Source organism: Apiospora aurea (assembly GCF_038362705.1).
Source record: "Apiospora aurea strain CBS 24483 chromosome Unknown utg000004l_segment0_segment0, whole genome shotgun sequence".
NCBI classification, from domain to species: domain Eukaryota; kingdom Fungi; phylum Ascomycota; class Sordariomycetes; order Amphisphaeriales; family Apiosporaceae; genus Apiospora; species Apiospora aurea.
The window spans coordinates 5,576,838-5,602,503 of NW_027117391.1; the positions used below are offsets into that span (position 1 = coordinate 5,576,838).

At 57.7% G+C, this 25,666-nt stretch overlaps 9 protein-coding genes across 9 annotated transcripts; 5 read left to right on the top strand and 4 right to left on the bottom strand.

Moving 5' to 3' along the window:
• Positions 1-1,626: 1,626 nt before the first annotated feature.
• Positions 1,627-4,090, bottom strand: PG986_006514 (uncharacterized protein; the record flags this gene model as incomplete). The annotated part of the gene is made up of 3 exons (XM_066842736.1): positions 1,627-2,837; positions 2,890-3,598; positions 3,650-4,090. The coding sequence occupies 3 exons, from the start codon at positions 4,088-4,090 to the stop codon at positions 1,627-1,629; spliced, it is 2,361 nt and encodes a 786-aa protein (XP_066702598.1).
• Positions 4,091-4,908: 818 nt separating this feature from the next.
• Positions 4,909-7,008, bottom strand: PG986_006515 (uncharacterized protein; the record flags this gene model as incomplete). The annotated part of the gene is made up of 1 exon (XM_066842737.1): positions 4,909-7,008. The coding sequence occupies one exon, from the start codon at positions 7,006-7,008 to the stop codon at positions 4,909-4,911; it is 2,100 nt and encodes a 699-aa protein (XP_066702599.1).
• A 1,133-nt stretch (positions 7,009-8,141) lies between these two features.
• Positions 8,142-8,850, top strand: PG986_006516 (uncharacterized protein; the record flags this gene model as incomplete). Its single annotated transcript, XM_066842738.1, has 2 exons — positions 8,142-8,471; positions 8,524-8,850. 2 exons carry the CDS (start codon positions 8,142-8,144, stop codon positions 8,848-8,850), a joined length of 657 nt encoding a protein of 218 aa, XP_066702600.1.
• A 2,309-nt stretch (positions 8,851-11,159) lies between these two features.
• PG986_006517 (uncharacterized protein) lies at positions 11,160-12,521 on the top strand (the record flags this gene model as incomplete). Its single annotated transcript, XM_066842739.1, has 1 exon — positions 11,160-12,521. One exon carries the CDS (start codon positions 11,160-11,162, stop codon positions 12,519-12,521), a length of 1,362 nt encoding a protein of 453 aa, XP_066702601.1.
• Positions 12,522-12,806: 285 nt separating this feature from the next.
• On the bottom strand, positions 12,807-14,540 carry PG986_006518 (methylenomycin A resistance protein; the record flags this gene model as incomplete). The annotated part of the gene is made up of 3 exons (XM_066842740.1): positions 12,807-14,058; positions 14,137-14,244; positions 14,311-14,540. 3 exons carry the CDS (start codon positions 14,538-14,540, stop codon positions 12,807-12,809), a joined length of 1,590 nt encoding a protein of 529 aa, XP_066702602.1.
• A 1,595-nt stretch (positions 14,541-16,135) lies between these two features.
• PG986_006519 (oxidoreductase) lies at positions 16,136-17,338 on the top strand (the record flags this gene model as incomplete). The annotated part of the gene is made up of 3 exons (XM_066842741.1): positions 16,136-16,328; positions 16,380-16,778; positions 16,839-17,338. The coding sequence occupies 3 exons, from the start codon at positions 16,136-16,138 to the stop codon at positions 17,336-17,338; spliced, it is 1,092 nt and encodes a 363-aa protein (XP_066702603.1).
• Positions 17,339-17,705: 367 nt separating this feature from the next.
• Positions 17,706-18,744, top strand: PG986_006520 (uncharacterized protein; the record flags this gene model as incomplete). The annotated part of the gene is made up of 2 exons (XM_066842742.1): positions 17,706-17,750; positions 18,004-18,744. The coding sequence occupies 2 exons, from the start codon at positions 17,706-17,708 to the stop codon at positions 18,742-18,744; spliced, it is 786 nt and encodes a 261-aa protein (XP_066702604.1).
• A 721-nt stretch (positions 18,745-19,465) lies between these two features.
• Positions 19,466-21,112, top strand: PG986_006521 (uncharacterized protein; the record flags this gene model as incomplete). The annotated part of the gene is made up of 1 exon (XM_066842743.1): positions 19,466-21,112. The coding sequence occupies one exon, from the start codon at positions 19,466-19,468 to the stop codon at positions 21,110-21,112; it is 1,647 nt and encodes a 548-aa protein (XP_066702605.1).
• Positions 21,113-21,974: 862 nt separating this feature from the next.
• Positions 21,975-25,352, bottom strand: PG986_006522 (Acyl transferase/acyl hydrolase/lysophospholipase; the record flags this gene model as incomplete). The annotated part of the gene is made up of 1 exon (XM_066842744.1): positions 21,975-25,352. One exon carries the CDS (start codon positions 25,350-25,352, stop codon positions 21,975-21,977), a length of 3,378 nt encoding a protein of 1,125 aa, XP_066702606.1.
• Positions 25,353-25,666: the final 314 nt, after the last annotated feature.

A 25,666-nucleotide genomic window follows, 5' to 3' on the forward strand; every position in this document is an offset into this window, starting at 1 on the left:
ATCGGGTGCCTGCCTCGTGGAACATTCGAGAACAGGCCAACATTTGTGGGAAAGGAAAAGGGGAGGTGCAGAGGCGAGGTGAGGCATCTGCCGTTGCCGCGGTGGATGCTTACCTAGGTTAGGTACTTTGGTATTCTCCTGCATCCGACCGGGCAAAGGCCAAGGCGGGATCGTGTTCCTGGCTAGCCGCCGCGGAGATGTTTGTCTAACCTACATATATGCTGAGGCGATGCAAATTCGACATGCTTCCGTTGCTTGCCAGACGGATGAAACCACCCGTGGTAGGGGTAATGTCGTCGTGACCCCGGCCTGGCAGTCAGCCAGTCTCCAGGCAGACTCGCTCGTCCGCGAGCACACGTTACAACGACCAACGCAATCCTGTCTGTTTCCATGTCACCTGCTCAAAGAGTCAAAACCCCCCAGCCAGGATACGAAAGCGAACGACCGGGAAGGATTTTCGGGCTGGGAACTGTCGTTCTGTTGGGACGGAGTTGCGACCTCATCCGACGGGGTTCGAACTTCAAAGTGTGTGGACGAGAGAATCCTTCGTGCCTGAGGCCTAATCGGCCGCCCCCCACTCCCACTACCACCAGGCTGCCGTGGCGCTGCCGATCTGGGTGCCGCCACTTTGTTTTGGCGACCAGCTCCCAGCGACCACGGACTGCAATGCACCCCTCGTGCATCCGCGCGCCCTGTTATTACTCAGCTGTCATAGCTGTCATAGCTGTCATAGCTGTCATAGCTGTCATAGCTGTCATAGCTGTCATAGCTGTCATAGTTGTCATATTACTAGCGGAGCAATACCTGAGGCTTGATAGGTCAAGACCCCGCATGCTGAATGCTTCACGTGGGCCCCTTTCCTGCTGCCGTTTCTCTGGGATGCCGCTTTCGACGATGCTCAATCAACCCTCTTCTCGGTGACCCCGGCTGTCGCTGGTTCAAAAGGATGAAAATGCAGGGGGGAAGGAAGACCCGAACCAAGAAAACCACAACCCAATCCACCAGAAACCCCACCTCCTCACAGAAAGTTCAGGCCCAAACCCGCCCCTAAGACTTTTCCCCCGCGACACCCGCCCCAGCGAGTCAAATCGCCCGTCCGAACGGGGCCCATGTCTGATCCTGGGCATGACCACCGCAGAACCTATCCGGGCACTTGGGCTCCACGATTTGTCGACAAGCAGAAAATGAGGAAGCAGAGTGGTGGAGAAGGCCAAGAAACGAAGCGAAGAAAAACCAGTACCGGTATACGGTACGGTACGGTCCTCACGTGTCTGGTGCATGCCCGCGGAGATGGATGGTCGCTCGCTTAAGCAGGAAAACTCGATAAACACGCTGCACCCCCTCGCTCGCCAATCCATGCATGCGCTCCCGTGTAGAGTGTGCAGCTCCTTCTTCTTCTTCTTCTTCTTCTTCTCCTCCTTCTAGGTCCATCATAACAGTCGCCATGTGGTGGTGCAATTCCCATGGCTGTGATGGAAGCGATAGATCAATAAAGCATTCGAACAAGATCGGATATTACTAATCCTGCCAAAAACTGATAACGATTCCCGCTGATCTGGGTGCCATCCGTGTACGTACATGATATGCCTTGCACTTGCTCTCCCGCCAGACGAGGTGCTACTTGCCTCACTGCTCCTCAAACACCCCCAGCAACTCGTCGTCCGCCCCCAGCGCCAAACACCCGGGCGCGTCGACCCCGTTCGTTTCCGGCACCGCGACCCCGTCGGCGTTCGTGATGTTCCATTGATACATCACCGCGTTGGCCAGGTCCTGCGTGTTCTCCCCGCCCCGCAGCGCCCAGTTCTGGGGCGCCAGCATCAGGCTCGCGTGCGCCTCGGCCGGCAGCGTGTTGGGCAGGTCCTCGGACCGCACGTAGTGGTGCATGCCCAGGTTCGCCCAGACGACCAGGTCCTCCTGCTGCAGGGGCTCGTCGTCCGCGAAGAACCGCCAGAACTCCACCAGCGGCGCCTCGGGCACGTTCCCGCTCAGCGCCGCGGTCGAGGCGGGCTCGGTGTCGTGCTGGCGCGAGACCGAGAAGGCCTGCTTGGCGTGCTGGCCCGACTTGAGGAAGAAGGGCGAGTTCTGCGAGGGCAGGTAGACGTTGCTCAGGCCGGGCACGATGCGGTACCCGCGCGGCTGTCCCCAGGCGTTGAGGCGGTCCTTGTTCACGACCGTGTACATGCTCTGCCCGTTCGCCGGGACGGGCAGCTGCCTGCCCTCGGCTTCCGAAGCGAGGTCGCTGCTGTTGTACCGCATCGACTCGAAGACGCCGCGCTCGGGGTACCAGGGCTGCGTGATGTTTTCGACGACGAGGTCCGTTTTCGTAAAAGTGTTGCGCGTATCGACGAGGTCGAAGTCGCACTTGAAGTTCATGACGTGCGTGTGCATGGTCCCCGAGATGGTCTCGCCGATGCGCGGGCCCCACCGCGCCTCGTCGGCGGCGCGGTAGTAGTCGGCCTGGACGTAGCCCGAGGCGCGCGCGTCCACCGTAATACTGCCGTCCACCACGAAGCCGTAGTCCCAGAGGTAGTCGTAGTTGCCCAGGGTCGCGACCATGCGCACCACCAGCTTGGAGCCCTTGGTCGACTGCTTCCAGTTGTCGTAGACGTCGTGGCGCGTCAGCGGGGTGCCGATGTCCGTCTCGAAGAGGCAGAGGGACTTTTGGATGGTCCGCAGGCTGCCGCCGTCGTTGAAGGTCGCGTTGAGGTAGGTCGCGTGGTACGGGCAGTCGTAGCCCGGGATCGGCTGCACGGCTTGGGCGCCGATGCCGTAGAAGCGGTCGCTGTACGCGGTCCCGGTCTGGAACGGGTTGTTGCCGGCGTACTGCACGAGGGCGTCTGCTCAACGTCAGTGTTGTAGAGCTTTAACAGGGTAGATAGGTATACTTACCTTGGAGGGACAGCTCGTACAAGACGCTCTCGCCCTTGAACCTGACATCGTAGAACTGGACCCCGGTATCCTTGTCGAACCTCATGTAGAAGGACCAACCCATGTACGTCACGTAGTTGTTCGCAATGTCGACTCTGTATCTATTTCCGTCAAGTGTGAGCATAGTAGGGGCAAACCGATCCTCGAGATCTCGGACAGGGCCAGTCCGATTCTTGTTCAAGAACGAATCGTTCGTCGTCGGTTTGGGCGTCTTGGTGATCTCGCCCGCGGCCCAGGCCGCACGAAACGCGTCCGTCGAGTTGTACACGACGAGATTGTAGACAATCATCCGCAAATGGTACAGCGACGGGTCCGTCCCCGTAATGTCCAGGCTCACATACAGGTCCGAGGGCTGGTCCCAGGGGTTCTGCGCGCGCCGCCGCCAGGGCAGCCAGGTCACGCCCGCCGTGCCGTCGGTCGAGTACGGGTTCTGCACAAAGTAGACGGCGTTGGTCCGGTTGTCGTCGGTGCCGTAGTAGGCCAGCCCCGTGAGGTCGAGCGTGACGTCCGCGATGCTCGACATGGTCTTCGTGACGATGGCCTCGACCGCCCGCCGCCGGGGCGCGTCGTACAGGCCGCCGCTGAAGAGGACCTTGGGGCCGTTCGGGCCGTTGTAGAAGTAGTCCAGCGGCCTCATGGTCGTCGAGTTCGAGATGGGCAGGGGCCCGACCTGCACGTATCAGCCGCGTCGCACGGCTCGAGGCAGGCAATAGTCACTTACATAGTACTGGACCACGCCGGGTACTGCAGCTGCCCCCTCATTGATAACCACCCGCGCATACCGTGGTACTGAGCTGGCGTTGCCGCTGAGATAGCTGGTGACGTCCGTCTTGTTCGGCTTGAGGATCTCGATTTGATTGATGTAGTTGTCACTCATGGCCAAAGTGGAACTAGACGGGTCTGATAGGTTGAGGCCAAGTGACGAACTTCCCAGCCACTCGATGATGGACTCCAGCTCGGGTTGTGACAACGGCACAAAGGGGGTCCTCTTCGGCGCCGTGACCGACATCGCTTGGGGTAGTGGGCAAGCGCCGGTGCCATCTTGACGCTTGAATACCTTGTCGGCTCTCCAGTCGGGATACGCCCATTGGCGCTGGTTAGTTGACGATGCCCGTCCGGCATTCAGTAATCCGAACGCGATGATCAGCGGCCCGGGTCGCATCGTCTAGTAATGGCTGGCTTGACGATGATTAGAGTGAGTTGGCGAGACTGTGCGTTACAAACAACACTCTGGCGCACTGGGTCGCCAATATCTATGCGCGAGAAACCCCACTGAGTTCTGGAATGGTGATGTAAGGCAATGCATCCTTCCGGGTTAGTCTGGGGGTACTCCCAAAGGATCGGGATTCGGCAGGCCCGCGTCGTGCCGTTTGGCGGGAAGCAACGAAAGCGCCCGTCATGTTGAGGTAAAGTCCCAAACAGGATGCAACCGTAATAGCCGCCCGTTCCGATCCCATCGGAAGCTTAACCCTATCTCAGCGGATGCCTGCTTGCTTGGACTTTCGGCGCCTGTTTGCTTATTTCAACAAGGAGCCAGGCGAAGCACGCCGCTACAGTTCAGGGCTTGGACACCCTGCTTCTGTTGATACGATTGGCGTTTGTGTATCTATCTACCTGTGCATATTTAATGTGGTTGACTCTGGCTTCCGATGTTTGTGAATATTGGTGGCTAAGACACCCTCACCACTACATATCAAATAAGAAACACAAATCCTGCAAGAGTAGACTTCGTCTGGAACTTATATACGGAGCTAAAAGAAACGAACAAACTGCTTTTTGAAGACATCCGATCGATACACCTTGATTGGGCAGAACGCACAATTATCGTTGAGCTAGAGACCCGAAAACAATGAGGATTAGTGTATTTGCTTGTGAAGAAAAACTCGTCGCATAAAACCTCGAAACTGCATAACGATCTAGTACATCAACCTATCTTGACCTTGAGTGGTCGGTGCCTATCCCTTCCTTATCAACCAAGTATTAGATCAACATCCTCAAGGCTATGACTCTCCCAGGCCTTCCTATCAATTTCTCCGGCTCCCTGACGATAAGCAACGCCGTCCATCCATTTAACAAAAAGAACTCCGTAGGCCTCTGCGCCGTCGGGGGTTCGCTATGTCCGCTCAAAGTCTGTCTTGCAAATGGGATCTTCTTCCTCAGGCAAATAGCCACAAGCTCTATCTTCAGGTACTGGTCCAAGCCAACTGGCGGCAAGTCAGCTTCATATTCTGCTTTCGTAAGTCTAATCCACCCGCAACGATCACCATTCGCGTCTACAACCTGAAGGACTCCCGTGTAAGACTCCTGTGCTCGGAACCAACCCCGTCTTGTCCTGCAAGATATAAAAGCGTGCTGTGGAGGCGTGATAGGGCTCGGCTCATCCTCAAGGTATTTGATTGGGAACCAATACCAAAACCTCTTGTTTGGCATAGACGAGTGCCGGTAAACAGTACTTGCGTGTACTCGCTTTTCGGGTCCGTCGGTGTGAGGCTCATACGTCTCTGCTGTCCATCCCTTAGCCAGCTGACTTTCGAGACCGAAATGCCCGCTATTCTGTATTGTGCCAGGAAAGGAGGGACCAATTGGTCGTTTGGCCCTCGATTTAGGCGATTCGTGGCTGTACCACTGGGCGAGGCCAGATGTAACTACCCATGTACTCTCAATCGTTCCGACGTTTTCGAGGAAATAGACACTGCCAGCTTTCCAGCCTAGCCAGGACCAAGATGGCAAACGGGATCCTTTGAGGATGCAATGATCTTTCCCCGAGCTAATGCGTCTACGCGCTTCTTGCTTCGAACATCCCCACATCAATGCGACGTGGAAGAACATGACTGGAAGGCCATAAAGAAATCCACCCTCAAAGGTTCGACTGAAAATTTCGAGGATGCCAGCCACGCCCGCCAAGGCGTCCTCCGGATATGAATGATCTCGACCGTTGTAGTCACAAACCATCGATCCCAGCTCCCGCATGTCAGGGTATCCGGATAGGATCCCCGGGCTACGAAAACGGTGGAGGCGGTGCAAATCGGGGCTTTCAGGCACAGTGTCTTCGCGAAGCGCGGCAGAAGAGCAAACCCAGTGAAACTGCCCTTTTCCAAGGATAAGGAGCCGTTGCGACATGGAGTGTTCCTGATAGGTCCAGGCCCGCGTGTAATAGGGGGGAGGGGATCCCAGCGTCTGACTGGCAACAAAGCCCACGTCTTTGAACGCCAACTTTCCGTTTGACGCGAATGGCAGGACCACCTGGTTCAACTCCCGCGACGGCGATATGCCCTCGATGCCTGGTATACCAGTGCCTGCATCTCCGTCGGTTACGACGATGGTAAGCTTCGCAGACGCATAGATCTTTGCCATGAGGAGGAGCTCATGCATTGTTTGATCGGCGCCATCCTGTACGATACAGAGCGCATCGGCCCAGAGGTAGCGCTCCTCCAGGGCACGTATCAGGCCCATTGCATGCCAAATGACCGGCGAAATGAGACCGGCAGTCAAAGCCCCGGGTTGCTGGAGATCCCGCAAGTTGGCCCGTTCAGTACAAAGACTTCTTCCTGCACCCCAGACGTAGCTCAACGCCACGAAGTCTGAGATATCGTCTCCCGGTACTAGGCAGTTGTTATATGTATCGACAAGCCACGCTGGGTGCACCTGAGGGATCTTGAGCGGGTTGCAGCAAGTCTGGCCGTGGTTCTGTAGACATTCCGTCTTCCAGCCTCGGAGCAGGCTCAGATCGACCCAGTCAACGTTAAGGGCACGTCCGCTTGCTTCTGCCGTGCTGCCTTCTGGAGATTTGATAAGCTGCATCGCCTTCGCTTTTGAGCCATGGTCATACCACATGAGTATATCGACGCCACTGCAGTCGAAAATGACATCAAATTTTCCCTGCCATTGTGCCGGATCTGTCTCCCGTATATACTGTAACAACTGTCGATGGCACGGCTTATCAACAATCGCGTCCTTCCTCAGATCCATAGGAAGCCCTGCAAACATCTTCACGAGCTCGGAACAAAGTTTGCAGTCATCCTGTGGACTATGTTCTTGGCCTTGCAATGCAAGCACTGGCGATTCGATCTCGGACGACATGTTGGGATTTGACGTAGCTCGACGGAGTAGAAGGAAGCCGGGTGAGCTCGCGATCTTGAGTGTTGCTCACTCTCAAGATTCAAGTGCGGGGTTAAAAAGGAGCACATGTGTTGGCGTCAGAAGAGTGGCTTGGTGACCAAAATTCAGCAAGCTGGTGTGATTGGTTCGGCCGACTGACTGCGTGGCGAAATATGCAAACACCTTTTAGCCGTGCAAGGCAGACTCGCGCTCACTGCCAAGAAATGGGCTCCATGAGCAACATTCGAGCGCTGCCACAGTTCTAAAATTGCATTTCCGGGGAGCCGAGATTCAATCCTTGCCCGGGCCTGGAGACTCCAAGTCCTTGGGACGATGGTTGGGACTGGCGGCGTTTCGAAACACCGACACTTACAAGAGATAGGCCTCAACCCCTGGCCCAGGAGACGTGACGGTGATGAAGCCGAGGACAGTTAAATTACGGTATTTGATCATTAGACATTGTATCGAAAATTATAACGGAAAGGTAATGAGACACCATGTTGGTCCAGAGCCGGAACCACCAGCTCCCAGTACCCTCCCAATGTTCACGAAATCCCCAAAGATCAATGCCAATGTAGACCTTTCGGATATCACGGGCATAGCCATGTTGGGCAAAAAGGTGGGTATATGTGTGCGCACGACTTCCAGATCCCCGAACAATCATTGATCAGAACCCAAGAAGCAAATGAAAGGAAGCCCGCTGACCAAACGCCAACCATCCCTTTTCCTAAATGTACATACCAAGCACAAGAGCGACCTCCTACGTACTCTTAGCCCAACGCAAATTACTGCTGCGGCAAACCCGGCGAGTGCATCGGCGTGCTGTAACTAGGCTGCGTCGAGTTCCGGTTCTGCTGGGTATACGGGTCCGGCGAAGCCATCTCAATACGGTTGGTGCTCGCGTCGAGTTCCGAGTAGCGCTGCAGATTGCCGTGGTGGCCGTCCGAGTGGGGCGACAGGGGCGGGTGCGGCGGCGGCGACGAGCCGGGCGCCTTGTGGTAGGGGTGGCTGTGGTCGGCCATGGGCGACGGGTGGTGGGTCGTGGAGCCGCCATACACCGAACCGCCGGGGTGATTCGAGTCGGTCATGGTCGGCACCATGGAGCCGCGGTTGTTATGCATCATGGACGCCTGCTGGTGCCCCGCGGCCAGCTTCTCGTCGGCCAGCTGTTTTTTGAGGGACTTGTTCTGGCGCAGGAACCACAGGGTCGACGCGACGGCCGCGAGGAGGGTGACGCCGGCGACGACGGCCAGGCCGATGGTGGCGTTCTTGAAGGTGGCGGCGTCGCCGCTGCCGTCGTCCGAGTTCAGGGTGTGCGCCGTGCAGACGCTATCCTGCGTGGGGATCATGACGGCGCGCGACGTGCCGCAGCAGCTGGTCGTGTCGCCGCAGCAGTACTTGCCGCTGCCGTCGTTGCATCCCGTTATGACGGAGCTGTTGCTGGGGTCACCACCATCCTATAAGACGCGAACTAGTTAGAATTGACAAGACGTAAAGAGAAGACTTGATGGGTTTGAGATGACCATGTCATACCTCTGTCGTTATGCACACATTGACGCAAGCCTTGCTCATCCAGAACTTGTCGGTACAGAACCCTCGTCGCAGCCGGCGGTCGGCGCCGTTGCAGAGGCCGAGCGACGTGCAGGTGTCTCGCTTGTCGGGGTTCCCGTCCAATGCGCAACAGCTCGAGAAGATGCCGTCCTGCTGTATCCCGAGCTTGTTGCAGGGGACATATGTCTCATTGTCCGCCCTTGTTTTGCCGTCCGGGGCCCAGCACTCGACCTCTTGTGCTGCGACACAGGACACAAGCCCGACCGCCAGTAATCGGCCCAACAGAGAGAATCGCATGGTTGCGGGTAGCTCGAAAACGTCGCAGGCGCGGTGATGCAGGCGGAACCTCGCGAGGCGGGACGAAGAGGGAGAAAGAGGAAAAGACAGTGACAAGTCCGTCCCCCGAGAATCAATGGGAAACAAGGAAAAAGAAACGAGAAGAGGGGTATGTGCGCTTTAGATTAGTTGCTTGCCAGGTCATACAAACAAAAACATGGTCTGGATCCGTTCTGTTGGCTCTCTCATCACCCGTGGCAGCACCCAAGGGAACCACAAGGACCACAGAGTACCGTACTTACACGCAGGGGACCATCTCCCTCTCTCCTCTCCTCTCCTCTCCTCTCCTCTTCGCACCAGGAATTCGAAGGTAACTATTTCGAAGCAGGGATGCAGCTGACATGCAGCTCCTAGTGCCAACACAGCCAGCAGGGACTTCGCCGCAACAGGACTCTAGACGATCTCGGTTGCCCACAGTGGATCTCCCACTTCGGCCCACGGCCAACCAGAGAACGAATGCCATCGCGGTAGCCAATGGGGTTGTCGTGTAATCCTTCGCTGCGCTCGCACTTTACTAGTAGCATGCGCACCCAAGGGAGCTTGGAGCATGGCAGCGAGATGGGGTGTGGCAGTCCCACAGTACACTGCATTAGCAACGTTGCTCTGGCCAGTCTTGTGTAGCCGAAAATAACCAGAGCAGAAGAGCCAAAGGCAGTAAAGTAGAGCCTGGGCGACAGACTGACAGCTGAAGGCGGATGGGGCCGATGACCACCACCCCCATCCATTTCCTGTTGCATCGCTCGATGCTACCACGGCCATCATACAAGACGGGCACTATCGCTGCGAAGACATGGCGACTCCGTCAAGTGCAGGTGCTAAGCAGCTAAGAAATGGGTAGGACAAAAATAGAGTGGCATTAGCAGCACCCATGGAAATTGATGTTTTGCGGCATTGAACTCGTTGGCGAAACTGGCCAATCTAGCAATTGACCCTTCTTTTTCTGCCCATTCCCCTTGATGCTCAATCTGAATCGCCCAGAGCCTCAGAGCTTCGGTAGCTTGGCTGGTCAGTGGAGCCGTGATTTCGAGGCCGAGAAGAGGCAGTTGGTCCTTTTTGCTCCGAATGGTTCTGCAGCCTCTTCATCTACATGCATCGTGCTGACAGGTGATGTGATGGGCAAGGTGCATATGGCCCCCGCCGGGTTTGTTCAGTCTGCTGCAGCCAGCCTGCTTCTGCGCGAATGACATGACGTGACATCAACCAAATTGCTTCTGACAAGCCAAGCCGGCAGTTTCAATCGGATGATGAGGGTGTATCGTCAAAGACTTGCCAATTGAGTCGGGTCTGAAGGGCGACGGCATCATCATTCGCGAATGGACATTGGAGATGATTTGACTTGGCCGACGCGGGAATTCAGATGCTTACCGTAGATGAATGGGTCAAAAGATGGGACGAAGGGACCAAACCAAAACAAAACAGATCCCAGTAAGCACCACAGGGATGGGCTGCGGTGTGCGGATACAGGGAGGGAGGCAGGGCAGCAGGGTTCAAATAGCGTGTCGGTAGGGGCCACTAAACACACTGCTAAGCCCTAGCATGGAGATCTAATAAACTCCCATCTGCTTAGCTGTCAATCACGACCCAAACTCCACTGGCAAATCCATCACCACTCCATCATTGGAATCCACTGCTCTGCAAACACATCAATAGTAGAAGAAAAAAGGATGCGATACACGAAAGGCGCTGCAGTAGCCTGTGATTACCAATTGGGTGGCTGGTTATTATCCAGAGATAGAGAGAGAGAGAAAATGCATGTAGAGAATCCTTTTGATGAAGGAAGGATTGGAAGACCTGCAACAACAAAGCTACATATAATAAGATTCCCCCCTGCACAGATTTCCAGGGCTATCATCCTCCCTTCTCTCAGGCACGTTACAAATCAAGAAGATGTATTGACCGTGACCGATGATCGCGCCAAAAGTCCCGAACAGTCTGCGCATTTGGCCATCGCCGAGTAAATATGGCAGTTGCTGCTTGTTTCCTGGCAGCCAGTTCTCTCGCTCGCTCGCTCTCCAGGCAAGCCCCGCCATTCCCCAAAAACCCTCCGAGCTGGAGTTGTTAGAACTCGGAGGGTTTTCAGCCCAGCCCGCGCAAGTACTAGGCACAATCAATCGGTTGATTGATCTCGAGGCAATCTGGATGGGTTAATCTCGAGTCAAACTGAATGAGCAACGGGGGTCTGAGTAGACCCTTGGAATCGACATGTCTTATCTGCCTGCCAGTCATTTCTGGCTTCCACAAGTATTATGCCAAAGGCAGCAGCAGTGAAACGATCCGCCTGCGACCGGTGCAGGGCGAAAAGGGTCCGATGCCCGCGCGCCAAAAACAGCACCGGCGGCCCATGCCCTCGCTGCGTCCGCGAGAGCACACCCTGTGTGACGGGCTCTTCTGGCGTCCCCGGCCGGCCGCGAAAGCCGCCTCTCGTCTTTGATGGTAGTCTGCCTAGCAGTCTAGCCGCGGAGTCCGTTGAAGAATCTTCGCCAGGGCGCTCGTCGGGGCTGCGACAACACACAGGCGAGGATGATGATGAGGAGGCACAACATGCACCTGGGGTCCATGGCCATCCCTTTCCTGCCGACTTCCACACAGCGCTGCTTGGGACAGATGATGCGAGTTTCTTCGACTTTACATCGACGACGGCCGTTGATAGCCCTGCCTTGAACAGCTTCGCGCCGGGGAACTTTCTCTCTCTGGGGCAACGCGCCGCCCCACCCCACCCCCAGGGGCCATTGAGTGCATCTGGTGGCCTCGATATGATATACTTTGCTGCCGACCCTAGTCGCATGCATGTTGTTGATCCATTTCTGCGTTCTTTTCCTTGCGTATCCAGCACCGTCCCCATCTCGCGCCCGAGTCCGACGGGCGCGCTGAGAGACTTCGGGGAGAAGCTGGAACGACGCGCTTCGGCCACAAGGGCATTTCTCGCCGACCCGCGCAGCACCGTGGAGAAGTGCCCAGAGGATGAATCTTTTGAGGCGACGGCGACTGAGAACCCGATCGCTGTATTACTCACGTGCACCAACGAGTTCATCGCCATCATCCAGTCCTTGACGGCAAGAAACGGCTCCTCCCATGTACTACTTCCTGATCACTCTCAGCTCTTGTTACCGGGCCCGACACCCTCTTTGAACGGGACCGCCTCGCCCGTCAGTACGGAAACCGTGCTCTTGGTACTTTCGAACTACGTGACGCTGATGAGACTGTACAATTCGACATTTCACTACGCCCACCAGTCCTTGAGCCAGATGCCGGCAGAGGCCACCCAGTCGTTGAAGGTGAAATCCGTCTTCCGTATCGGGGGTATCTCTTCTCTGCAGGACCTGCCCGCCAAGCTGTACGCCAAGGGGATATTCGGGACCATCCAAAGTCATATCCGGAGCCTGGAGGATTGCTTGGGGCTCCCGCCGGCGTATTGCCTCTCGGGTGAGTCGACTACGTCTCCGCAGCAGCAGTCTACCAGGGGGACGTTGTTTGCCGGCGAGGAACGCGCGCGGCTGCTACGCAGCGTCATGGCGCAGGATGATCTTCAACTCAAAGGAGAGCACAAGTCGTTTGTGCATTTGGTTGGACAGAACATGAAGAAGATAGAGGCGCTGTTTGGCGTTTAGAAATGGAACCAATGATATCGCCATCGCATATATCCTTGCAATGTACATATCCACACTCTGCTAGTTCTGGAGGGGTTCCCAATGGAGCACGACATTTTCAATAATATGACCCTGATCCATCGACCTGATTGCCTACACCCTCCACGTAATAGATCCATTAACCATGACATACAATTCCATGTATTCCGTCATTGTGAGTGCGAAATAACCGCCCAGACACTACTCTCCGTAACCTCTCCCGCCTCTTTCTTGGGCCCGGCCCTCTCCGTCATCCCAAACTCGCTATCAAGCTCCTTTCGCAATGGTATTTCTTTCAGCAACGCCACGACAACCAGGAACTCCGCCAGCCCAAACGCGGTGGCCACCTGCCACGACCGCTGCAGCGCCCAGCTCTGCACCGCCACCACCTGCGCCCGCGCCTCCGCCGAGAGCGCATCGAGAAACGGCGCCGTCGCGCCCTGGTACGCGCCCCCGCCGCGAACCCGGCCGCGACCTGGGCGTCCCCGTGATGACCGCGGGCGCCAGCGCCGCCGCCCGGGTACTGTACACGGTCCCCGCGATGGCGACGCCCCACACGATCCCGAAACTGCGCATAAACGCCCACGTCCCCGTCGCGAGCGCGGTGTCCCTATCCGAGAGCGGCGCCAGCAGCGCCGGCAGCAGCGTCGGGAGCGCGAGCCCCGCGCCCAGTGCCTGGACGATTTGGAACCCGACCCAGGCGGCCGTGCCCGAGTTCTCGTCCAACAACGAAAACAGGCCGAAGCCGACGGTGATGAGACCCATCGCTACGACGAGGAGGGGCTTGTACCGCCCCGTCTCGGACAGCAAGAGGCCGCCCGCGATGGCGGCGGGGATGAGCGCGAGGATGGTCGGGAGGAGCATCGCGCCCGAGCGGTACGGGCTCGCGCCCAGGACGCCCTGGAAGTAGACCGGGAGGAAGTAGAGGGACCAGATGGTGACGAGGCCGTGGAGGAAGGTGACGGCGAAGACGGCCGAGGTGGTGCGGCTGGCGAACAGGTGCAGCGGCATCATCGGGTTGGGGGCGAGGCGGGGACTGGCCTCGAGCGCGAGGAACCCCGCGAGGCCCGCCACGCCGACGAGCAGCGGGGCGAGGACTTGGGACGAGGACCAGGGGTGCTCGCTGCCGGCCCAGCTGAGGGCGATGAGGACGGCGCACGACGCGCCGACGAAGACGGCGTTGCCGAGCCAGTCGAGGCGGCCGGTCTTGGTGGCCAGGGTGCTCGACCGGTCGTACTTGACGTGCAAAAACAAAAACAGCAGCGCCAGCGCCGGCGCCCCGATGGGCAGCGCCAGGTAGAAGGCCCAGCGCCAGGTGCTGTAGCTGACGATGAGGCCTCCGAACAGGGGGCCAAGCGAGGTGCCGAGCGCGACCATGCCGAGGACGGCGGCCATGTAGGTGCCGCGCTCGCGCAGGGGCATGAGGTCGCAGATGATGGTCTCGCAGAGGACGCTGATACCAGAGCCACCGATGCCCTGGATGACGCGGCCGGCGATGAGCATGGCCATGTTGGTAGCGCTGCCATAAGGCTGCCAGTTAGATTCGCTCTTCCAGATGTGGACGTTGCAGCATTCTGATCGACTGGAAAGCACTCACCCGCCGCATATGCCGCTTCCAAGTACGAAGCAGGCCGCCGAGAAGATCATAGGCCACCGGCGACCGAACACGTTCGCAAGTTGACCAAACATTGGTTGAAGAGATGCCCTTGTAAGATATCAGTCAAAATAATTCCACAGTGTGGAGACAAAGAGCAATTAGATAAAGACTTACATGGTCAGGAAGTATGCATTAGCCACCCAGATGTAGCCAGACCCCCCGTTCAGATCCGACACGATGACGGGCAGGACCGTCGAGGTAATTGTCGCTTCCAATGCCGTAAGGAGACTGGTCAAGGCGAGAACGCCCATGATGGCCCAGAATCGTGGCCCCTTGCTGGTCTTCTGGGGGTTGTCCGGGGGTGGCATCTCGTCCTTGGGGGATATTGAAGCTCCGGAAGTCATTGTGGAATGTTAAGGGACAGAGGTGGCAGGGGGTGTGTCACTAGTAGTATCAAGCAGATAGAAGATCACAGCTTGTTAGTTGAAAAGGGAGGGTGATAAAGTGGACAAATCGAAACACTTCCGGTGCCATATATACATATACGAAGAAAGATGATTAGTGGACGGATGATCCCACGCCAAAGCGGTCTACCCCTGTTTCTAGTGCGACACTGAATATGGTATACATGTAATGTGGAGAATTAATCTCTGTACCTTCCTCAGTCACCAGGGCGAAGCGAATTTCAGATACACACGCGCGTCGGAGGGTGTCATAAAACCTTCGGTGATCTGCGCGCCTAGCTAGGGGGACTGGCTGAGCGGTTAGTGGCAGGCTCGGAGGGTTTTCTCGGAGGGTTGTTGGAAACATCCATGCGAACTGTTCGGGGCCAATCATGTACGGAGATTAAAGACTCGCTTTATTCAATTGGGATAGTTTAGCGGTTTCTATATGCAAGACCGTCACTTGCTTCTGCTGGCCCGCGCTGGTATGAGTCGAAAAGAAAAAGAACAAAAAGAACAAACAAAAGCGTCCTCGGGCTCGGACGGCACCACTTTCATAAACCGAGGATCACATTCAAGGGTACCAGACACATCAACTAGAGTAGGTATTCAGACACTACACGCTGTAAATCCATACAAGGTTGCGTTTTAGTGGACATCGTGATATCCAGGGTCAAGGCACATATTCCACCTCATATTTTCCGGATCTCATGTGAGACCCCTGAAATGCTACATGAGCAGTCGGTGGTGGTTTCCACGGGTCTCCGCATCCCTTGATTGCTTGATAGGAAGTCGAGATACCACGAATCACCAATTCAGAGGCAGCTTCTTGATTCCGTTGTCACCCCCCGTGCAGCGTTGATCCAGCTCAACTGCCTGTGATCAGGGATGACGGTTACAGAGATAGTCCAACTTTCATCTGAAAATTATCACCACGGCACGGTCCGACTTGTGAGGATCAAGTCTTTCGCTCCCATTGGCTGCACCATCCCAGCCGGGTTGCATTTTCTCCAAAGCTTACAGACGGTAATTAGTATACTTAGATGCCATGTTACCTTACGACCAAGATACTGATGGGATCCAGTGTAAGGCAGACGTTTCTGATGATCTACTAACGTAACTGGCAACCTGCCAGACCATTCCTTCAAAACCACTACCCTTGCCAAATCGAGACCCCTTCTTGCTAATTTGGCCTTTTCCTCTGGTATACCAACAAGCCGCTTAGCGCCAGACCTGTATTGTTTCGTTCGGTAGATGGCACTACCAATGCGAACCATGATGGTGGTTCTCATATGTAGATCATGCCCGGAGGTGATCCGAGGCTCCGAACGGACACGGGTGGATTCTCGGCTTCTTCCGGAAAACATTTTCTTTGCAATGAGGTGTCGTCACGTGTTATGACTCCACCATCTCAGATAAATCTCAGATCTGACATGGAGACCCGATCTTAGCAGTGTTATCTGATGACAATCTGTACGAAGCTTTTCTCAACACCCCGTTATCCCACCCCTGAGCTACCCCCTCTACGCGTGTGAACTTCCCACACCTTCTCTAAAATGGCGCCGATCCGTATTGGTTTCATTGGTCTGTCAAAGGGCGGCTGGGCATTACACTCGCATCTGCCCTACCTAAAACAGACGGACAAATTCGAAATCGTCGCCATCCAGAACAGCTCGGTCGAGAGCGCGAGGGACGCCATCAAGCTCCACGGTCTACCCGAGACCACCAAAGCCTATGGCAGTCCCGAAGGTTAGTTACGGCTCGTCCCACCCAGAGTCGTCGATGCTAAACGGTCCAAAGAAATTGCCAACGACCCCAACGTCGACCTGGTCGTGTGCAGCACCCGCGTCGACCGCCACAAGGCGTGCATCGTCCCGTCGCTGGAAGCCGGCAAGGACGTCTACGTCGAGTGGCCGCTGGGAAAGAGCCTGGCCGACGCGGAGAAGATCGCGAGCCACAAGAAGCAAGGCGGCTTGGCCGTCCTGGGCTTACAAGGGCGACACGCGTCGATCATCTCCACCATCAAGGACTTCATCGCGTCCGGCAAGCTCGGGGATGTGCTCAGCAGCACGTGGGCCGGTTATGGGCTGATGGGCGGCGGCGTCGCGCTCGAGGACGTCGCGTACTTTGCCGACAAGAGCGTCGGGGGCAATCTGCTCACGATCCACAGCGGGCACGCGCTCGACTGGGTTGAAACAGGTAGCGTCATCAGTCCTAGCAACTTGCCGCCTTGCGGAAACTGACGATACAACCTCGCAGCACTCGGGTCGACATTCGTGTCCCCCAAAACCAACGCTCTGATGACCGTCCGCCGCCCCTTCGTCAAGCTGGCCAAGGCGGACGGGACCGTCCTCTCGGACCACCACCCGCAGACCGCCGAGGACACCATCTTCATCAACGGCGTGCTGGCCTCTTCGGTGCCCGTGCAGTACACCCTGCGCGGCGGCTCTCCTTTCAAGGGGGTCCCCAACCTCGACTGGCGCATCCTGGGCACCAAGGGCGAGCTGCGGATCACGGCCTCGGGCGTCTTCCTGCAGATCGGCTACCCAGACCAGAAGATCGAGTTCTTCGACGCGACGGCTGACACCGTCGCGGAGGTCCCGATCCAGACGGACGAGTGGGATGAGCTGCCGATACCGGCGCGGAACGTGGCTAGGGTGTATGAGGGGATTGCGGGAGATGTGGAGGCGAAGAAGCTGCTGTGTGGTTTTGACGATGCGGTGGAGAAACACCGGTTCCTGGAGAGTCTTGATGCTTGATAGGCAGCATGGTGCATGAGACGAACCATGGTGAATTGCAAAGAGGGGCGCCATCTCAAAAAGTCGACAATGGCCTGTGATTCTATCCTGCTGTATCAGATGACAATCCTCTCCTAATTCAAGAGTTACTTGAGTGCCAGTACTTAAGATGCTTTGGTGTAATCAACAGTGGTTGATAGGAAATGGCACACAAAGTGTTGCCCAGAGCTGCCTGGAAGCAATTCGCCAACCACTCAACGACCCCTGTTTGCTCACTAGCGCTGACCGAACTGGCGGGCTCTGGGCCGACAGCTCACTGTAACACCCAACAAGCTGGGCATTTCGCCCCATGTTGTCGTTTTTATCTCGTTCAGCATGATCCGAAGCAATGTACAGTATGCAGGCCAGCCTCAAGATGTTCCTGGCCAATAACGTGAATCAGAATTTCCGATAGGAAGAACCCGCGTAAGCACCGTGAGAAGCTGAAAAACAATTGTTCAAAACCTGGGGCATGTGCAACAGGATCTATTTCCCAATGCTCTCTTCCTTGGCTCAATACACAAATCCTTGGCCCCACTCACTTACACGATACGTCTATTCGTTCCACCAGGTGGTGTCTGTTTGATTCTCACAGCCGACGAGTGCCATTTTGGAGTCGTGATGCATCTAACTTGGCCAATTCGCAGGCCGTGCTCGGCCTGACGCCCACCATCTTGTCGTCCATGGGCTCCGACATTGCCGAGAAGGCAGCGCTGTCATCCCACTATCCGTTTCTTGCCGTCATCCTGTCACTTGGAGCACCGGCGCTTCAGATCAGACACATTTTCACCCCGCTGGAAGTGGCCAAGACCGTCAACAAGACGCCCTCTCGATTCGCTCGATTGTACCACGGATGGCTTACAGCCCAGCCTCGAGCCGTTCAGAGCCTCTTCCACTTCGGTCTGTACGTCTTGGCGATGGGCGCCGTCGCCAACAACATCACAACATCCCTCTATCTCGACTCGCGGGCCGTAGTGGGGTTCCGCTGCGGCTCCATCCTCATGCCGCTGGCCTGGGGTCTTCTCGGGCCCTTTCCCGCCCTATTCGCCATACTGGCGGTTCGGCAGCAGTACGGGCTCCTCGCTCTCCCCACTCTCCGGCAGCGCGGCGGGAAAGACCATTCGCGGATCGAACAGTCTCGCGCCGCCCTGATGGAGGAGTCATTCGAGGCGCCCCGCCGCTGGATCAGCGAGGCGCTCTTCTCGGCCCCGGCGCTCGCGGCGGTGCTGCAGCTGGTCTACGGGACGTCGGTCCTGTCGGCCATGACGCCCGTTTCCTACTTTGATGCGCTGCCCGTCGTCGCCCGGTATGCGGCGAGCAACATCGTCTGTCGCGCGCTGTTGCTGGTCGAGCTGGATAGGGTTAAGATCGGACTTCATGGGCTGTAAGAGGGGTTGTCATTCACCTATTGAATGCATCATCCTCAATCGTTCATGCATAGCTTTCTCTACCACGACTTTTAAAATGCCAGTGGCCAAAGCCGAAATCGTTCGGTACAGAAACCCCAACAGCTGCGGCTGAGATTTAAGCACTGATAGGGTGCTAAAGCTCCGTCGCTAAAAAAAACAGGCACTGGGGAAGCGGGTGGCGCTACTTCAGTTCTATAAACAAAATGATCCTCAGTGACTTGGGCTTTTGCAAGTGCAGACACCAATACCGTACGGGATCGCTGCTTGTTCTGGGCAAAACCGAGTCTCGACTCGGCTCATTTTCCATACGACTAAGAACGTGGAGTATTCTCTGGTGTTGAAGATCATGGGGCATCTGCTCGTTTCGCGGAAGGCTTTACCCCTGTTAATGAAAACCTATTGAACACCAAGATCTAAGCTTAAGCACTCCAGGCCTTCAGCCAGACCAAGCGCGCACTAGCTTTCATGATGAATCTGCCCAATCCAGCCCGTCTCAGCCAGCCACTAATGATCTAAGGTCTCCCTAGTATAGTTCCTTTAGCTTCGAGATGACCTTGGTCTGAATTTGTTGCATACCTCAATCTCCTTGGAAATAATCCCGTGGGAGATTTACAATACAGGAGTTCTTGTTGTTTTCCGGACGGCGTAGCTGTGCTACCGGGCGCATATAAGATGTTCGTCAAGGTCTCGACCGCTCCCTATGTGCCAACTGGGTTCGTTCCGCTTTTACGAGCGCAGTTCCTACCATCACCGGCTTCACTCTTTCGCTGGCTCTGAGCTCCTATCCGCCCACCAAGGCGTCCGCTCCCTTTCTTGTTGCTCTCTTCGCCGGCACGGTGGCCTCGTTGCCGCAGCCCATGCCGGAACCCTTGATCATGCCAAACGCCACACAACCAACGACCCCAGTTGTAGTCGTACCGCCCGTGATCGTACCGGTCGGAAATCTCTACGACCCCTTTTGCGCATACGATGCGTGCGCCACCATGGTGATCGGCGCCCTGGTGCCCACCCCGAGCCAGGCCCTGAAGGACTGCTCCGCGTTCTTGGCGTCGGCGGCGGCGTCGGCGGCCCCCGCCTCGACCTACACAAGCACGTTGACCGCGACCACGAGCGCGGCCCCAGTGACCGTGACGGTGACACAGACCCTCTCCACCACCGTCGTCGACAACGTCAGCGAGATGGACACGGTCACGTCCACGGTGCATGTCCTCTCGACCGCCTTCGAGAGGAGCCTCGTGACCGTCACGGGCCAAGCCGTCGTCTCGACCACGGTGGTCGAGACGTCTACGGCCGTGGAGACCAACACAGTCACCCTCACGACCACCGCGGCCGTCACCACCATTACATTCACCGCGCCGGGGAAGCGGAACCTGCAGCGCACAGGACCGAAGAAACACAAGCATGGTGGTGCTTGCCGCCACACGCCCGGCACGAGCGCCTCGGCGAGCGCGTCGTCGAGCGACGACTCGTCCTCTGCTCCATCGACAACGACGTCCACCACCGCCTCTGCCACGGGTCCGGCGTGCGCCGATGCCGCGCAGTACGTATCCGCCTGCCAGTGTGCCTACGTCACCGCGCCGAGCAACAGCAACGCGGCGTCCACCATCGTGACCGTGACGGAGACCGTCTTCAGCATCGCCTCGGCGGCGGCGACCGAGGTGTCGTCGTTTCTCCAGACTTCTACCGCCACCGAGTTCGTCACCGCCACCGCCGAGGTGACGAGCGTCGTCCCGGGCACCACGGTCGAGACGGTCTCGGACACGCTCACGTCCACCGAGGTCCTCACGACGACCACGGTCCTGCCCAGCACGACCACGGCCACCGTCGTCTCAACGGCCACGCCCTCCCCACGGCCTGCGTCCAGCCGCAGCACTTCTTCCTCCAGGTCTCCGACGGCTCGCTCGCGGGCCAGTACATCTACACTCAGGGCAACGTCTATCCCTTGTATCTATCCACCAACGTCGCGGCATCCACCGGAGACGGCTCGGTTAGTTTCTCCTTCCGACCCGATGATGGCGTCCTGTTGCTCGACAAAGTCGGCGCACCCGTCTTTTACGACACCGCCAATCCCCTTTCTGGCGCCGTGACCGCCCCGGGTCTGCCCGCGCTTATCCCGGTCCCTGCCACGGAACTGCACGCCCTCGCCGGCAGCGGCCCCGGTTGCCCGGGCGCCTCGGGCGAGCTTTCCTCGGATGAGTCCCAGAACGGGGGCCGCAATACCTTCCTCCTCTGCAACGGGTTCCTGTACCTCTCTGTCGACGGGCAGAAAGGGGCTTGCCCTGGGAGCAACGAGGTCGCCACCCTGAATTACGTCCCCGTGGTCACGACCAGTGCACCACCCCCCTGATTGTTCCATTCTGCGGCACACCTTGGTTAACCCCAATCAACCCCCCGGCCCGTTCTCTAGCTCGAAAACGGTATAATAGTATAATGTATTCTACATATAATTAAGTACTTTTATAATTATACGTCATAATACATGCGATATGTTTATCTTCCCACGTATCAGTCAGTCACGCAACCTGCGGATAGTGTGATGAGAACTCGTAAGTAGAAAAGCACTGATTGGATAAGAGCGATTTCGTAGTTGGGTTTTTCACATTGAGTGTCGTCGTCTTCCGTCCCATTCTTATCACTTTATAGTATTTGTCAAAGCCTCTTGACAATGTGGCGATACCCAACCTACGGCCGCCTACTCGTACACTTGAGGCTCTGAACCCGCCTAAGAGAGTCCAAACAGGCCCATTCATACGTTGTGTCACACATTCCATTCCTAATTCCATATCCAACAGCTCTCTCTGTAGAGCTAATGGTGTTACACCTAAATGCTACGCTTCGTCTACACGCCAGTCTATTCAGGCATATCTATACATGGTATGTGCATGTATATGCATTGCATTATAACCCAAGTAGCCATATAACTTGGGACGGGGCTTTTAAAACCTCATGTACACATATTGTATCGTGCAGGCATGTTGGGGTCGTGTACTCTTGAGACTCAACTGGCCAATCTTGGAAGCAAAGAATGGAGCAGATAAAATATATCCTTTTGATGGCCCTTTGAAACACTGCACGTTCCGATATCAACGCGATTCAGACTTTCGGTAGGGGCTGACGGCAGGCGCTGTAGGTGGACTTCTATTCCCAGGACTTCCTATCAGAGGTAAAGTAACCGACGGTTTCTCCCCACAGTCTTTTGCCTCGGAAGCTCAGAGGAACCCAATCTCCTTCCAGATATGTATATACTTGCCCAAGATCTCCTGCGGGACCGGGCCTACCCCCCTGAGCGTCGACGAGTGCTTCAGGGTGTTGGAGACGTCCAGGACCAGCCCCCCGCACGACATGCGCAGGTAGTTGGACTCCAAGAACTCGGATAAGATCGACGCCGGGTTACCCCGCTGCGGCGCCTCCCGCACCCGCGCCAGCCAGTCGGCGAAGGGCACGAGACGCGGGATCCGCAGCGCGGCCTGGAGGAACCGGGTTGTCTCCGGCCACGGCTGCCCGACGAGGTTGTTGACGTGGTAAAAGGGGCAGGGGTCGCCGTCGGCCAGGACGAGGTCGGCCAGGGTCGCGGCGACGTCGTTGACGGGCGTCCAGTAGAGCTTGCCGTCGACGTCGGGCAGGGCGCCGAGGGTGCACGACGACTTGACCAGGAACCCGAAGTGCTCCATCGGGTTCCAGTACCCGCTCGTCTTGGACCCCGCGATCTGCCCGAGGCGGGCCGTCATGGTGCGGAAGCGGGCCGGGTGCCGGTGCAGCGTCGCCTCGAGCATGCGCTCGCAGCCCCACTTGGCCTCGCTGTAGCCGTTGGGCAGGACGGAGTCGATGGTGGCGCTGGCCTCGGGCACGCACACGACGGAAGGAGGTGTGTGGCTCATGTCTTGCTGTTGGCCGTACAGGCCGACGACGCCGATGGACGAGACCATTTCGAAGCTGAACCGGAACCCCGCGGGGCGGCCGGCGGCGGACGCGGCATCGCGCGCAAAATCGATGAGGTTGCGCATGACGCGGAACTCGGACGCGAAGCCGGGCAGGGCGCGCGTGGCGCTCATCGGCCACGCCTGGTGAACGAGGTGGGTGACGGACGCGGCGAGGGCGTCGTACTGTGCCGGCTCGAGCCCGAGGCGCGGCAGGGCCGAGTCGGTCTGGAGGACGAGCAGCTTGGGCTTGAGGGCGTCGGGGAAGCGGATGCCCTTGTCGCGCATGGCCTTGAACTGGCGCGTCGCGGCGTCCGCCTCCCGGTTTCGGCGGTTCAGGCAGACGACGGCCTTGACGGTGTCGAGTTGGGCCAGGTGGTAGACCAGATGGCTCCCCAGGCTGCCGGTTCCGCCAGTCGCTAGAACGCTGCTTCTTTGATTGTCGTCTGGAACTGGCCCATTGTTGTCGTAGGTCGGCGCGGAGAAGCCTTCGGCGAGTGTTTCTACCAGCTTGTCCACGGCCTGCGTTCGAGAGTCGAGTAAAGCGCGACGAGCTTCCTCATTGGGCCCTTGTTGTGTGTTCGTCTTTTTGCCGTGGTTACTGTCACCGTTTACAAGCGGCTGTGTCTCGACCTCTGGTACCACGACCGGAGGTGGCGGCGCAGGCATTGTTGCCTCCACGCCATTTTCCGGCGCTCCGAAGAGTGCCCGTTTCAAGTCACCCACAGTTGGCTGCTCGAAGTAGAGCGACTCGTTCTCCACTGCGAGGTCGAGTTCGTCTCGAAAGCGGCTCGTAATGATGAGCGACAAGAGAGAATCGACGCCACAGTCCGCCAGGCAAGTATCGTCACCAAGCTCGGCCGCTTCCACGCCGCTCTCCTCCGCGATGATCTGTAGAGCCCGGGTGAAGTCGGCGTTGGAGCCGTCCCCGTTCTCCAAGACTTTGGGAGTCTCGGGCGTTTTGGGAGTCTTAGAGCCATCTGTGGACGAATCTGCCTCGGGCGTGGTATACCCGTCCACAGCCGAAGGTCCAGGTCCGGCGCCAGGAAGAGACTTGGCAAGGAATGCCTTGAGATCCTTGACGGTGGGATATCCGAAGAACAGACCGTTAAAGTCCAGATCAAAGTCCAGTTGGTCTTGGAACCGTGCCGAAATGGTCATACCCAGAAGGGAATCAATGCCCATGTCTGAGAAAATAGTGTCGTCTGTGAATCCCTCCACCGCAACGCCCGACTCCTCCGCAATGATTTGTATTCCGACATCAATGAGGGCGGGATCGGTCTGCTTCGGTGTCGGTCGAGATGATACTGACTCCGGATGGGCTGCTGGGGACGAGGACACCTTCTCCGGCGTTTTGTTGTTGGTATCGTCAGAATGCGGTGCGGCGGCAGCGCCATGCTGTCCTTTCCTGCCACTCTCGAGGGACAGGATGACTTTCAGCACCCGGCGCGGCACGCCCTGAATCGCAATCTGCCCCAGATGCGCCACGAGCCGGCCCCCGTCGTCGTCGTAGACCAGGACGTCGCCGCGCCAGAGCTTGTCCGGCCCGGGCTCCATGCGGGTGTACGTCGTGTACCTGCCGTCGAAGCGGACGGGCTCGAAGAGCTGCAGCGAGCCCCAGCCGTGGTTCATGAAGATCTCGACGTCGAGGTCGGTGCCGTCGTTGCAGTTCATGGCGAAGCCGCAGACCTGCGTCAGGGCGTCGAGCACGGCCGGGTGCGTGTGGAAGGTGTCGTTTTTGTTCTGCCGGACGCCGCCGAAGCTGAGGCGACACGCGGCCTCGAGCGTGCCGCTGTCGAGCAGGATCCCGTCGATGGCGCGGTAGTCGTCGTGGAAGCGCGCGAGCGGGCGGATCGCGCGGTACACCATGGCGCGGCTGTACCGGGCCGTCGCGCCCGAGACGACGCCCTCGCGCAGGGCCTGGATCCGGGCTTGAGCGTCGGCGACGCTGGACTGTTGGAGGTCCCGCTGGAGGGTGGGGGGCTGGAAGCGGACGACGCAGCGGGCGTGTTCTTGGAGCTCCTGGGTCTTCTTTTTGAAGGACACGAACTTCATGGCCACCGACTGCGTGGCCCAGTCGGCTTCCGCGTGGAGTTGGAGGAGCTGCTTGTCCGACTGCTCGTTCAAAATCAGAGCCTTGGAAATGGTCATGTCCGACACGCCTATGGCCTTCTCCGGCCGATTCGGCTGGTAACGGCCCCGCAGGTACGTGCCCAGGGTGAGAGCCATGTCGGCATAGACGGACGGTGTGCACAGCGGAATGCCGTCGACTTCGTGGCCCTGCACCAGCGGACTCAGGTCCTTGCGCGCAATATCGGCCTCCACGACGATCTGTACGCGTTTCGAGTCGCCCGACTCCGAGACGATGGAATGGATCGTGGTGCTCTCGATCCGGGGGCCTGCGGACGACTGTTGGATGGCGGGCTCTCCCTTGCGCAGCGACCAGTCGTGGACGTACTGGATCCAGTAGGGCTTCAGGTCCCAGGCGTATGACGGCATCGGCACTACCTTATGGGCCTGCGGGAAGTCTTGCTGGTAGGCGGCCCAGCGGACGTTGGCGCCGCCGTTGTACAGGGACTTGAGTGACCGGGCGAGCACGTCCCACGGCCTGGAGCCCCGCTGCAGAGTGGCCACGGCCACGGCGGACGATCCCAGAGTCGATTTCACCATCTTGCAGATGGCCGGATGGGAGCCGATCTCGAGGAAGGTGGATCTGTCTGTGACGAGACCAGCTTCTTGGGCCGCCGTCAGTGCCCGGAGCAAAAACGGTGCACCCATCGTTTACCGATGAGGTGATCGACCCTTTTGCAAGGAGGATGCGCTGAGCGTACATGCGAAACAGCCGGTGCGTTGATGCGTAGCCTAGGCTGGCCTGGAAAAGGGCCCATTTGGCCAAAAAGGTCTCTTCGGCAGGGGTGAAGAGCTGAAGGGCCTCATACTTCTCTTTTTTCGAAGGTTGACCCCTGAGTCGGTTGCGAAGGGTG